Below are 12,997 nucleotides of genomic sequence, written 5' to 3' on the forward strand. Positions count from 1 at the left end.
TTAATTGGGAACAGATTTATATTACTGGGTATGAAACAGATTATCATTACTGGGTCTGAAAGGGGCATCCTCCAAAGACCCAGCAGTTCACAAGCAATAATGGTCACCTTGTTAAAACTGTGTGGGCACATCGTCGACAATTTTAAGAACAATCTTTCTCAACACACAGTTGCAAGGAATTTAGAGATTTCACCATCTACAATCCAAAATATCATCAAAAGATTGAGACAATCCGGATAAATCTCTGCACGTAATAAGCAGGGCTACAAACTAATATTAAATGGCTGTGACCTTCAACTCCTCAGGCTGCACTGCATTAAAAACCAACATGATTCAGACCTGCCAACCTTGAAGAAAGGTTATGAGTACCACCTTACCAGGCACTCGTGTGTGGTCATGAACATATGTGGACACGGCGGCACTTTTTTTTTTTTTTTTTTAAACCATAAAAGTCAATATGCACATGTGGCAAACAGAAGAAATGAGCGTACGTTTACATATTCATATCTATAGGCCTCAGCCCCACATAGGTCCATAGACGCCCAATATTTGTTTTATGGCACAGATCAAGGTCAATTTCATCAATCTGATGGTAGTATTGATCATCTGCTTAAAAAATACAGTAATATGTCCTGTTGTGACAAAAAGAAAGATTTCAAGTGGGATTCGGGGGGTTCTCCCCCGAGAAGATTTTGAAACATCACATGGCGAAATCCTATTTTCATGCAATTTCATACAGAAATAGATAATAGATCATAGACAAGTGCATTACATTAGCATTCCTCATCATGTTCTTGTGTAGTACGACACCTATTAGAACTACTCTTTTCTTATTGCCTTGTTTTTTTCTTATAGAAATTCAGCAGACTCATCAAACAAAACATCTTTTTATCATAAGTGTGTTATAGTTATTCAGGCAGGGCACATGGTTTCATAACACAGTTGAATGTAAATTTGTCTGCAATTTGCTTACCTTGGTACAATTCTCACCAGCAATGTATCGACGACAGGCGACTTTGACACTATTTACTTCAGTGTTTGCCCTACCATTTTATTAGGGGGGCACCCCGTCCCGCCCCCCCTTGAAGGTCAAGTTAATTTTATTTAATTTTATTTTCTATATAGTGCCAGATCACAAAGAAGTCACTTAAGGTAACCTTTCCTATAGAACAGGTCTATACCTTGTCCTTTCATTAAACAAACTAAATAGCCTTATGTTATTTATCTTATTTACAGACAGCGTGTCATTTCTGTCTCTACATGGTCGCGCGTTTACAATCCTCCCCTGCTCTCTGTATCGCACACGGCGGAGTTTGGCCCCGTTGGGCGCACACACACGTGCCCGCACGCGCGCACGCACACACACACACACACACACACACACACACACACACAAACACACACACAAGTGAACACACTAGAGGGCATGAAAAAATAAATAAAAAAGGACTCGGTGGTGGAGTGAGATTTCTTAAACGGTCGTGAGAAGGTGATACCGTCTACCAGACTGAACACACGGTAACTCCGGTCTGAGCTGACGGTGAGGAGCTAATAAGAGCTAACTGCTAACAGACAGAAGCTAACTGCTAAGATAGAAGCTAGCTCTAATAGACACAAGCTAAAGCTAACTGCTTACAGACAGAAGCTGTCAAAGCTCTCAATTTTTGCATTTCTTACGTCATTTTACCCGTCAGTGTCGTTTGAATTGATAGAGTCATCACTGAGGACTACCCAGAGGTGTGGGCGAAGAGGGTTTATCTATCTTGACGGTGAGGGCAACAGTGCAGTGTTCTTTGTCATTTGTGAGTGTGTATTTTCTTTTTTAATGATTGTTAATTTTTCAAATGTGATGAGTTAAGTTGTGTACACGAGGGATGATCTTCTGGCTCTGAGAGGAACCACTTACAGAGTTAAACACCCGATACTGGTCAAGCTGAGGAGGCCATTCAGAGGCTGCAGAGCAGGAGCGAAGCTAAAGGCTAGAAGGTGGAGATACAAGCCTTTCCTGCCGTCAGTAATAATGGGTTTGTAAACTCATTATCCAACAAGTGTGATGAACTGCTGGCATTGGTGAGGAGCCGACAACTCCTCAGGGAGTGTAGTCTGATGTGCTTCATGGAGACGTGGCTGAATGACAACGTGCCTGACGGCTGTGTGAACCTAACAGGCTTCTCTACTGTGCGAGTGGACAGGGATGCGAAGGCGAGCGCCAAAAACAGAGGTGGGGGACTGATCCTGCTTGTGAACAATAAATGGATCTGCTGTCAGAATATTGACTGTTGGCAGTCGGTCTTAGACCGTATTTGTGCCTTGAGAGTTTTTGCACATTGTCATCATTATTGTTTACATTCCACTGCGGGCAGCAACGGCAATGGCGTGTGACGTCATCCATGAAAGTGTTGCTAGGATTCAGAACCAGCATCCTAGTGCATTCATTGCAATAACAGGAGATTTTAACAACACTATTTGTTCAGTATGTGGACTGTCCCGCCAGGGAGAATAAGACACTGGATTTGTTTTAATGGAAATGCCAAGGATGAATGAATGAATTTTGAATGTACAGACTGGACTGTACTACTGGAGCCACAGGACAGCAACATGGACATGGACTTCTGTAGGGACACTGTGATGCCAGTAAAGACTGTACGCTGTTTCCCCAATAATAAACCCTGGGTTAATCAAACAGCTCCTCAACCAGAAAAAGCTGGTGTTCAAGCAAGGGGACAAAGAGTGGCTCTGGGAGGTTCAACATGAGCTGAAGGGGAGACTGAGAAGGCAAAGGTGGACTACAGAAGAAAGGTGGAGAGTAAGCTGCAACAGAACAACATCAAAGAGGTGTGGACTGAACTTAGGAACATCACAGGCTATTCAAAAAGTTCTATATATCAACAACATCCAGAAACACCACCAACTTCTCTGACATCTGGACTGACACAAAGTGGAAAAGATTGCTGTGGTCTTAGGAGTCCACGTTTAATATTGTTTTTAGAAATCATAGACGTTGTGTCCTCCGGACTAAAGAGGAAAAGGACCATCCAGATTGTGACCAGCTTAAAGTTCAAAGCCAGCATCTGTGATGGTATGGAGTTGTGTTAGTGCCCATGGCATCATAGGCAGCTTGCATATCTGTGACGGAACTGTTATTGCTAAACGGTACATACAGGTTTTCGAGCAACATATGCTGCCATCCAAACGTCTTTTTCAGGGACGTCTCTGCTTATTCCAGCAACACAATACCAAGACACATTCTTCACATGTTCCAGCTGTCTCCCATTGAACATTTACGGCGCATTATAAAGCCCAAATCTACAACAGAGACCCCGGACTGTTGAATAACTTAAACAAGAATGGGAAAGAATTTAACCTTCAAAACCTTAACAGTTAGTGTTATCAGTTCTCAAACACTTACTGCTGTTAAAAGAAAAGGTGATGTCAAACATTGGTAAACATGCTCCTGTCACAACTTTTTTTGGAACTTGTTGCAGGCATCAAATTCAGCATCAGGGTAAAACAATAAAGTTTATCAGTTTGAACATTACATATCTTGTATTTGGACTGTATGTATTTAACTGAATATAGGTCAAAAGGAATTTGGAAATCATTGAATTCTGTCTTTATTATAAGTTTTAAACAGTCTCCCAACTTTTTCAAAATTTGGGTTGTACACACTACTGTATATACACACAACAATAAAAGTGAATCTTCTCATTTTCCAAGTCTATCTTACAACACTTGCATTTCATTTGTATATTCAATGATGGACAAAGGTTGTGCAAAGACAAAAGATTACTTTATTTGTAGAAGCCAAAAGATTTGGCCTTCATCAGTAAAGAGATCCCTTTCAAACATGCCTCCCATGTAGGTGATGGAGGTCAAACTCCACAGTCTTCGCTCTGTGTGTTCCTTCTGTCCTCTAAAGCTCAGCTGGATGTAAAGCTTCAGTGGTCATACTGGGGAAAATCAAGTATCCTTTTAAGGAAGGCTCAAAAAAATGCTAAGCTATGCTATGCTATGCTATGCTGCCATTCAGGTAATGCTTTGGTTTATACATTATGCTGGTTTCAGTTGGATATCACAACAGTTTGAGATCACTGTGACCCTGTTCCCCTCACCTCCTTTCCCAGCCTCCGTGAAACAAATGAATGGACCGACTCATCATCCTCCTTGCCTTTCTTCACTAGTATCTCCAAGGCAACACTCAAAAGGAGGGGACGAGAGAAGGGTGGAACAGTCCGCAAAAGCCCACTGACAGAAAGACAGAGAGAAAAGGCAGAGAGAAGAATAAAAGGAAATTGGTAAAGCAGTTAATGCCAACAGTTAAGGATAACAATGTGGGATTTCCTGTGGTTACTAGCCAGCATATTCATCTAAGCTTCTGCAGAAAATTCTTTCACATTCACAATGAAAATACACCATGTGGCCACTCTATTAGGTACACCTGTAAAATCTAATGCAATCCAGTACAGCAGCTTGCTACAACATCTACAAAAACAAAAATGCCCAGCTTTTGGTGATATTGTCAGAACACACACACACACACACACACACACACACTTCATTTCATTTTTGCATTGGTCCTATTTTCTCTTATTGTATTGTGTCATGAGCCACAATTAATTATTGGCTTTTCATTCAAGAGAGTTAGTAGGAAGCTATGAATTTTAGCTATACACCAAGATAACTTTGTTTTCATTGCTGATAGACTTTATACTGCTTCAGGCCAGGAGAAAAATTACTCTCTTTAGGAAAGATTCAAATGGGGCGCCGGTGGCTTAGTGGTAGAGCAGGCGCCCCATGTACAAGCCTGTTGCCGCAGCAGCCCAGGTTCGACTCCAGCCTGTGGCCCTTTGCTGCATGTTATTCCCTCTCACTCTCTCTCCCCCCTTCACGCTTGTCTGTCCTGTACATTAAAGGCTAAAAAGCCCCAAAAAATATCTTTAAAAAAGATAAATAAATTAAAAATAAAAAAAAAGGAAAGATTCAAACCTAGTTAGCTTTAGAGAGACTGACATGTATTGTTGGAGGTAAAGCAAAACACTTTATCAACATAGAATTCTTTCTTAGAATTTTTAGAAAATGAGAGTAACCCGCTGTTATGAATGTCATCACTACTGCTGCTTTTTGTTTTCTTACACCTGTGTTTCATATTGATCTCACGGTTTATTTAACTGCTCATTTGTAAGTCAAACCTTAGCACTTTTTGTTTTCCTTAAGATCAATCAATCAATCAATCAATCAATTTAACTTATAAAGCCCAATATCACAAATCACAATTTGCCTCACAGGGCTTTACAGCATACGACATCCCTCTGTCCTTATGACCCTTGCAGCAGATAAGGAAAACCTCCCCAAAAAAACCCCTTTAACGGGGGAAAAAAATGGTAGAAACCTCAGGAAGAGCAACTGAGGAGGGATCCCTCTTCCAGGACGGACAGACGTGCAATAGATGTCGTACAGAACAGATCAGCATGATAAATTAACAGTAATCCACATGACACAATGAGACAGAGAAAGAGAGAGAGAGAGAGATGCAGGTAATGACAGTAGCTTACAACAACATTATTGAAAGTAATAATATTATTGTTATAGCTCTGGCTACTGTGGTACAATATGTTGAAAGTATGTATTAATATCTGGCAGTATACATGTGTGACAATAATCATATGTGTATAACATCAGTAGAAATAGGACTAATGACTAATGATGGCAGCAGGAGCAGGAGGCATCTGGCAGGACCACAGCAGCAGACTGAGAGACAGTGGAGCACAAAGACTCCGGAAGAAGAAGCTGAGTTAGTTACATCCAGAATGGCAGAGTTAGCAAGATGCAGTAATAGGACACGAGAGAGAGAGAGAAAGAGAGAGAGAGAGAGAGAGAGAGAGAGAGAGAGAGAGAGAGAGAGAGAGAGAGAGAGAGAGAAGGAGAGAAGGTGCCCTTAGGCAGACTAGGCCTAAGTCAGCCTAACTAGGGGCTGGTACAAGGCAAGCCTGAGCCAGCCCTAACTATAAGCTTTATCAAAGAGGAAAGTCTTAAGTCTAGTCTTAAATGTGGAGACGGTGTCTGCCTCCCGGACCGTAACAGGAAGATGATTCCACAGGAGAGGAGCCTGATAGCTGAAGGCTCTGGCTCCTGATCTACTTTTGGAGACTTTAGGGACCACGAGTAACCCTGCGTTCTCAGACCGCAGTGCTCTGGTGGGATAATAAGGCACTATGAGCTCTCTAACATATGACGGAGCTTGACCATTTAGAGCTTTATAAGTTAACAGTAGGATTTTAAATTCAATTCTGGATTTTACAGGGAGCCAGTGCAGAGAAGCTAAAACAGGAGAAATATGATCTCGTTTCTTAGTTCCTGTTAGTACACGTGCTGCTGCATTCTGAATTAGCTGGAGAGTTTTTAAGGACTTACTAGAGCTACCTGATAATAGAGAGTTACAGTAATCCAGCCTTGAGGTAACAAAAGCGTGGACCAATTTTTCTGCATCTTTTCAGGTCAGGATAGGCCTAATTTTCGCAACATTACGCAGATGAAAAAATGCTTGGTTTAATTACAGCTACCTTAAAAGACTGTGGTACATAGCCTGTTAATAAGGATATATTGATCATATCTAATATATGAGTGTTAACTAAAGGAAAGACCTCCTTAAGTAGCCTAGTTGGGATGGGGTCTAAGAGACACGTTGATGATTTAGATGAAGAAATCATTGCAGTCAATTCTTGAAGAGAAATTGGGGAGAAGCAATCTAAATATATATTAGGTCTTACAGCTGTGTTTGAGGTTAGATAGGTAGGCCTACTATCTGGGGACAGGAGGTCATGAATTTTGCCTCTAATAGTTAGAATTTTGTCATTAAAAAAGCTCATAAAATCTTACTGCTAAGGGCTAAAGGAATACAAGGCTCAATAGAGCTTTGACTCTCAGTCAGCCTGGCTACAGTGCTGAAAAGAAACCTGGGGTTATTCTTGTTTTCTTCTATTAAAGCTGAGTAATAGTTTGCTGTGGCATTGCGGAGGCCCCTCTTATAAGTTTTCAGACTGTCTGCCCAGATTAAACAAGATTCTTCCAGTTTGGTTAATCGCCAGTTCCTTTCAAACTTTCACGATATTTGTTTTAACTTACGGGTTTGAGAGTTATACCAAGGAGCGAACTTTCTTTGCTTTGTTAACTTCTTTATTTATTTATTTATTTATTTTTTGACCAGAACATATGAGTCAAGTTGGCTGGAGTGTTCTGGCACCTGTCACAACTTGCATCTGAATCAGGGTACAACTTAGCTAATCTTGCTTTGAAGAAGTGAGCTCGATGTAGAACTTTGAACTGTATTATACTTAGTCTTACACAAGAAGTACTATTGTTTACTCTGTGTAAAGCATAGTTCCATTCATCCTCCTCCATGTCCTCTCCTAACTCAGCTGTCCAATTCGCCCTAATCTTGGCAAGGGTTGTGTTTTTAAGAGAAGCAATATAGTCATGTATCCTTGCAATTAGCCCTTTTGATCTAAAAGGAATCTCTAACATGTTATCTAAGCCTGACACTGACAAGTTTGGAAAAGTGGGGTCCTGGCTCTGAAGGAAGCGGCGGACTTGAAAGTAACGGAATAGGCTGGACCTAGGAAGACCGAATTTGTGTTATAGGTTCTAAAAACTTGCAAATGTACCATTTATGTACATATCCTTAAATTTAGAAATGTCTTGTCTTTGCCAAAGAGAAAATGCAGAATCTAATTTAGTCGGGGGAAAAAGGTGGTTATTGCATATAGGACTCAAGCCAAGACAGTGTTTAAACCCAAAGTTCCGTCTGAATTGGAACCATATCTTAAGGGTATTGATGATGACTGGATTAACAGTAAAATGTTTGATAGAAAGTGGAGAACTGGAGGTGACTAGGGCTGTGAGAGAGGATGAGGTACATGATACAGATTCAAAATTACACCAATCTGTAGATGGAGAATGAAGCCAATACATAATTTTCTGAATATTTGCAGCCCAATAATAGTGACAAAGATTAGGAAGAGATAGGTCTCCCTGTGATTTAGGAATCTGTAGCACTTCTTTACGTATTCTAGGGGTCTTATTGTTCCATATGAATGAAATAAAAGCTTTGTCTATGGATTTAAAAAAAAGATTTAGGAAGATAAAGAGGGACACATTGGAACAAATAAAGGAATTTGGGGAGTACATTCATCTTAATACAGTTAACCTTTCCTGCCAAGGACAGGTGAAGTGATTTCCATTTTTCCAAATCTAGTTTGACTTTCTCAATTAAGGGGAGAAAATTTTCTTGATAGAGATTTTGCATATCTCTTGTGATGTTAATACCAAAGTACTTAAAGCCATGTCTAGACATTTGAAATGGTAAAACATTATCTGCAATTTGGAGAGCCAAGTCGTTGACAGGATAGCATTTGCTTTTACCAAAGTTCAGTTTATACCCCAAAAATGTACAGAATCTCTCCAGAGCATGGACAATATGGGGTGTACTTAGAACTGGGTTTGAAACATATAATAATAAATCATCTGCATATAATGATAATCTGTGCTCTACTCCTCCTCTATTAATTCCACTTATTGATGGTAACGATCTAAGTGTAATGGATAAGGGCTCAATGGCTAGCACAAATAATAATGGGTTGAGTGGGCAGCCCTGACGGGTCCCCCTTGACAGCTGGAAGTGTCGTGAACCCTGATTATTTGTAACCACTGAAGCTTTGGGTGAGGTGTATAAGAGCTTAACCCATGAAATGAATTTAGGGCCATACCCAAATTTTCGCAAACATCTAAACAAAAATTCCCACTCGACCCTGTCAAAAGCTTTCTCCACGTCCAGCGAGATGACCACCTCTGCTACCGCGCTGGACGCAGGAGAATGAATAATATTCAAAAGCCGACGAATATTCGTAAATGAGTGTTGACCTGAAATAAAGCCAGTTTGGTCAACAGATATCACATCATGCATTGCAATTTCTAAACGTAGGGCGAGGGCCTTGGCCAGGATCTTCACATCGCAGTTAAGAAGGGAGATAGGTCAATACGAGCCACATTCTGAGTTATCTTTGCCTGGCTTAAGCAGGAGGGTAATTGATGCTTCAGTCAGTGTCTGTGGCAGAGACCCACGAGACAAGGAATCATTAAACATATCAAGTAAAATTACAGATAAATTTTTAGAAAATGTTTTTAAAAATTCAATTGGATACCCATCGAGGCCAGGTGATTTACCACTCTGCATCGCCATTATGACTTTAATGATTTCTATCTGTTGTAATGGGAGTTCGGTCTTAGTCTTATGAATTGTGTTGATAGTGGGAGTCTGGAGATTATTGAAAAAATGTTCTATGTCGGTACTGTCAGTTACTGCTTCTGACTCATAAAGGTTAGAATAGAATAAGGCAAATGTTTCATTAATTTCTCCTGGATCACTTGTCAATTGACCAATTGGCTTCCTAATTTGTGGGATTTGTTGAGAAACAGCTTGGCACTTGAGCTGGTGTGCTAAAAGACGACCAGCTTTCTCACCATGCTCATATACATAACCGCGTGATTTCAGTAAAAGTCGCTCTGTCTTTTTGGTTGATAGCAGGTTATACTGAGTTTGAAGGTCGAGCTTCCTTTTAAGGAGCTCAGGAGAGGGGGAGGCAGAGTACAGAGCATCTACTGTATCTATAGATTTAATGAGCTGGTCCTCTTCCTGTCTGCGCATCTTATTGGATTTAGCTGAATAAGATATTATTTCACCCCTTATCACAGCTTTCAGTGTTTCCCAAAGCAGTGATGGGGAAACACTGTCCTTTTTATTTAATTTAATAAACTTATCGATTTTTTTTGATATCATTACACAAAAGGCATTATCCACTAATAAATTTTTATCCAGTTTCCAAGGGGGGCGTTCAAAATTGTTAAGAGGAAATGTGAGATCAAGCAACACAGGGGCGTGATCCGATTCGACTATAGTCAGATATTCAGTTTTGGTGACGTAGGGGAGAAATGTTCTATCAATAAAAAAATAGTCTATTCTACTATATGAATGATGAACTTGGGAAAAGAATGAGAAGGACTGACGTTGTGGAAATAAGGTGCGCCAAGGATCAACACTTCCTATTTGATCCATAAAAAGTGACAGGGACTTGGCCATTTTTGAAGGGGTTGTGGATTTAGGATGTGAATGGTCCAATCGTGGATTAATTACACAGTTCAGATCGCCACCAAAAATCAATTGTTGCGAGTTCAGATTGGGTATTAATGAAATAATTCTGTCTATAAATTTGACATCATCCCAATTTGGGGCATGAACATGAACTAAAATGACAGGTTTTTGGAAAAGGAGCCCAGTCACCATAACAAAGCGTCCCTGTGGACCTGAAATAATAGTGGATGCATTAAACTGAATTTTTTTATGTATCAATATAGCTGTGCCACGTGTTCTGGAGTTTAAGTTTGAGTGGAACATGTGGCCCACCCAGGATTTTCTTAGTCTGACTTGATCTTTTACCAGCAAGTGAGTTTCCTGAAGGAATGCAATGTCACATTTTAAATATTTAAGGTGATTAAATATTCTAGCTCTCTTTACAGGCCCATTTAAGCCTTTTACGTTCCAGCTTATCAATCGTACACCATCCTTACTAGTTTCCATATTTAATCAACAGCGATAGAGTAGCAGTGGTGATGATGGCAGAGTAAACAAGTGACCATGGCAATATGCAAAGCTCTCTGACCAGCCTCTCTACGAAAAATGAACAAAAGTATACATTGTAAAAACATTAGGGTGCCCATTCCTATAACCCTATCCCACAACCTAACAATGAACTTAACTACACCTAAGCCTATACTTGTTCCTCTCTGAGGTAAGCTGCAGGCTACTCAACCTTATTTCCAAGAACCTCTGGTAACACAGCCTTTTCACTTTCAGTCACGAAGGCTCCCAGCAACTTAAAGCATATTAAGCGCTTATTGTACTTAAGGAAAAGTAAAATGAGAAAGGGAAAAAAAAAAGGGACAGTTTCCGACCAGTCATAACTTCCCATAAATTTGGAATTAAAAGGTCCTAGACATAGGTGACAAGATATTTTTAGGGCAGCGATTGCCACCCCATGTCTCCCTCCAGATCCACCCCTGATCCAGTACACAGTACAAGTGCACATTAAAACATAGCTGCATTAAAAGAAAGGAGGGAGGGGGGTTGAAGAAGAGATGCAGACAACAACTCTGAGTAAATTATAAATAGTCTGAACATTTATAAAAGTATCACAGAAAGATTAACCTATCTAAAATAATAGTGAGAATCATCATGTCTCGAATTTCTGGGCTGATGAAGGGGGAATTCTAACAGTAAACATAAGCCTACCAAGTTTCACCAGTCCGGGTAATCAGCAGTTTCCTACCAGTAATGTCCAAAGTCAATTAGCCAGTCTACTTCTTAGCGATCATCTGATTGTAAAATCTCTGAGCTTCATCAGGCGAGTTGAAGGTGTGCACATCGTTTCCGTACATCACACACAGCCAGGCCTGGTAAAGCAGGTTGAACTGCACATTCTTTTGGTACAGGGCTCCTTTGATGCCGTTAAATGTGGCCCGCTTCTTAGCTAATGCAGCATTGAGGTCTGGATAGATCCTTATAGCAGCTCCTTGGTACTTCAGCTCATGATTCCTGCCCCAGCGCAGAGCGGCTTCCTTCTGCTGAAATCTGGAAAAGCAGACCAGGAATGTGCGGGGAGACACTCCTTGGACGGGTCTAAAGGTCGGGGTCCGGTGTGCTCTCTTCAGCTCAGATGGCGAAGAAAAGACGTCAGGACCCATAGTTTGCATCAGCATCTCCGACATGAAATTGACAGGATCTTTGCTGTCCTCGCTGCCTTCAGGGATGTTCAATACACGGAGATTAGCCTTCCGCGATCGGTTCTCAAGGTCGTCGGCCCGGTCCAAAAGAGAGAGGTTTTGGGTCTGGAGCGTTTAGATAGATGGAATGAGCTAACTGTTGCTTGCAAGTTGTCCAGCGAAGCTTGTAGTGGTCCAGTGGACTCCCGAATCAGAGAGGAGACTTTGTCCCGAAGAGACTGCCTCTGTTTGGCGAACTCCACAGACAGGTGGTCCATGGAGATAAGCTTAGCTGTAATGTCTCCAGAAGTTTCCGGAGGGCTAATAGCAAACGTGGCTAGCTTCTTGGCGGCGTTTTTGCTAACGTTAGCACGTGTGGCCGGAGTCTTGTCGCCACTTGCTGGTTTTGCTACTTTAGAATTGCTCATTTTGCAAGGACTTTCTATTATACGTCTTACTAGGCTGTCTTTCCTTTAGGTTCCAAATGAAAAGTATGGTTAAAACAAGATTTGTCAAGAAATAGACTGGGAGCCCTCACACACGTGTCCTCTCCCTAAATTCTCCGACCGGAAGTCAACAGGAAGCATTTTCATTCGATCAATGTACAGATCATATGTGATACACAAATGCAATTAACCAACATTGTGGCGAGGAGATCTTGTTCAACGCACGATTCATACATATTGAGTAACAGCATGGTTGGGAACAGACTACTAGCTGGCACTGTGCATGATGGGTGGCTTGTTGGTGAGTAAATAATTTACTTTTTTAATTTACTGTTTTGGCCACACTTCGGCGGTGGGCAGCCATCCTCCGCTTCACATCCACCTTAATGTCGGACCACTTCTTTTTTAGTTCTGTGTGTGTATGCTTTTCTGACCCCACAGCATAGACAGCCTCACACACACTCTCCCACTCACTCCTCTTGTGTTTAGTATTGATGCCGGAGGACAGCGTGCCAAAAAGTACATTTTTGCACACCTTCACTTCAGTGAGTAGCGTTTTTCTTTTTTCCCGTCTTACTCATTCTTTTGTTTTAGTTTTCTGATCGTGCAGAGAGGGGAATCTCAGGTGCAGGGTCCATTTAAATATGATTTGCATATTTAAAATGGGCCCTGCACCTGGGGTCTGGTACTCCAACATGTGCGCTCAATTCCACGTTGATTGGGGTGTACAAAGGAAATGT

The 12,997-nt window shown here is 41.1% G+C and overlaps 1 protein-coding gene across 3 annotated transcripts in view; it reads right to left on the minus strand.

Annotated features, from left to right (window-relative positions):
- Positions 1–12,997, minus strand: part of ppox (protoporphyrinogen oxidase) — a 55,926-nt gene that overhangs the window by 18,909 nt on the left and 24,020 nt on the right. For all 3 annotated transcript variants that reach the window (XM_049583186.1, XM_049583184.1, XM_049583183.1), the window contains one exon: positions 4,113–4,245. In XM_049583186.1, the coding sequence (XP_049439143.1) occupies positions 4,113–4,245 (133 nt within the window). The remainder of the gene's footprint in view (positions 1–4,112; positions 4,246–12,997) is intronic.

This window comes from Epinephelus fuscoguttatus, linkage group LG8 (genome assembly GCF_011397635.1).
Source record: "Epinephelus fuscoguttatus linkage group LG8, E.fuscoguttatus.final_Chr_v1".
Taxonomy (NCBI): domain Eukaryota; kingdom Metazoa; phylum Chordata; class Actinopteri; order Perciformes; family Serranidae; genus Epinephelus; species Epinephelus fuscoguttatus.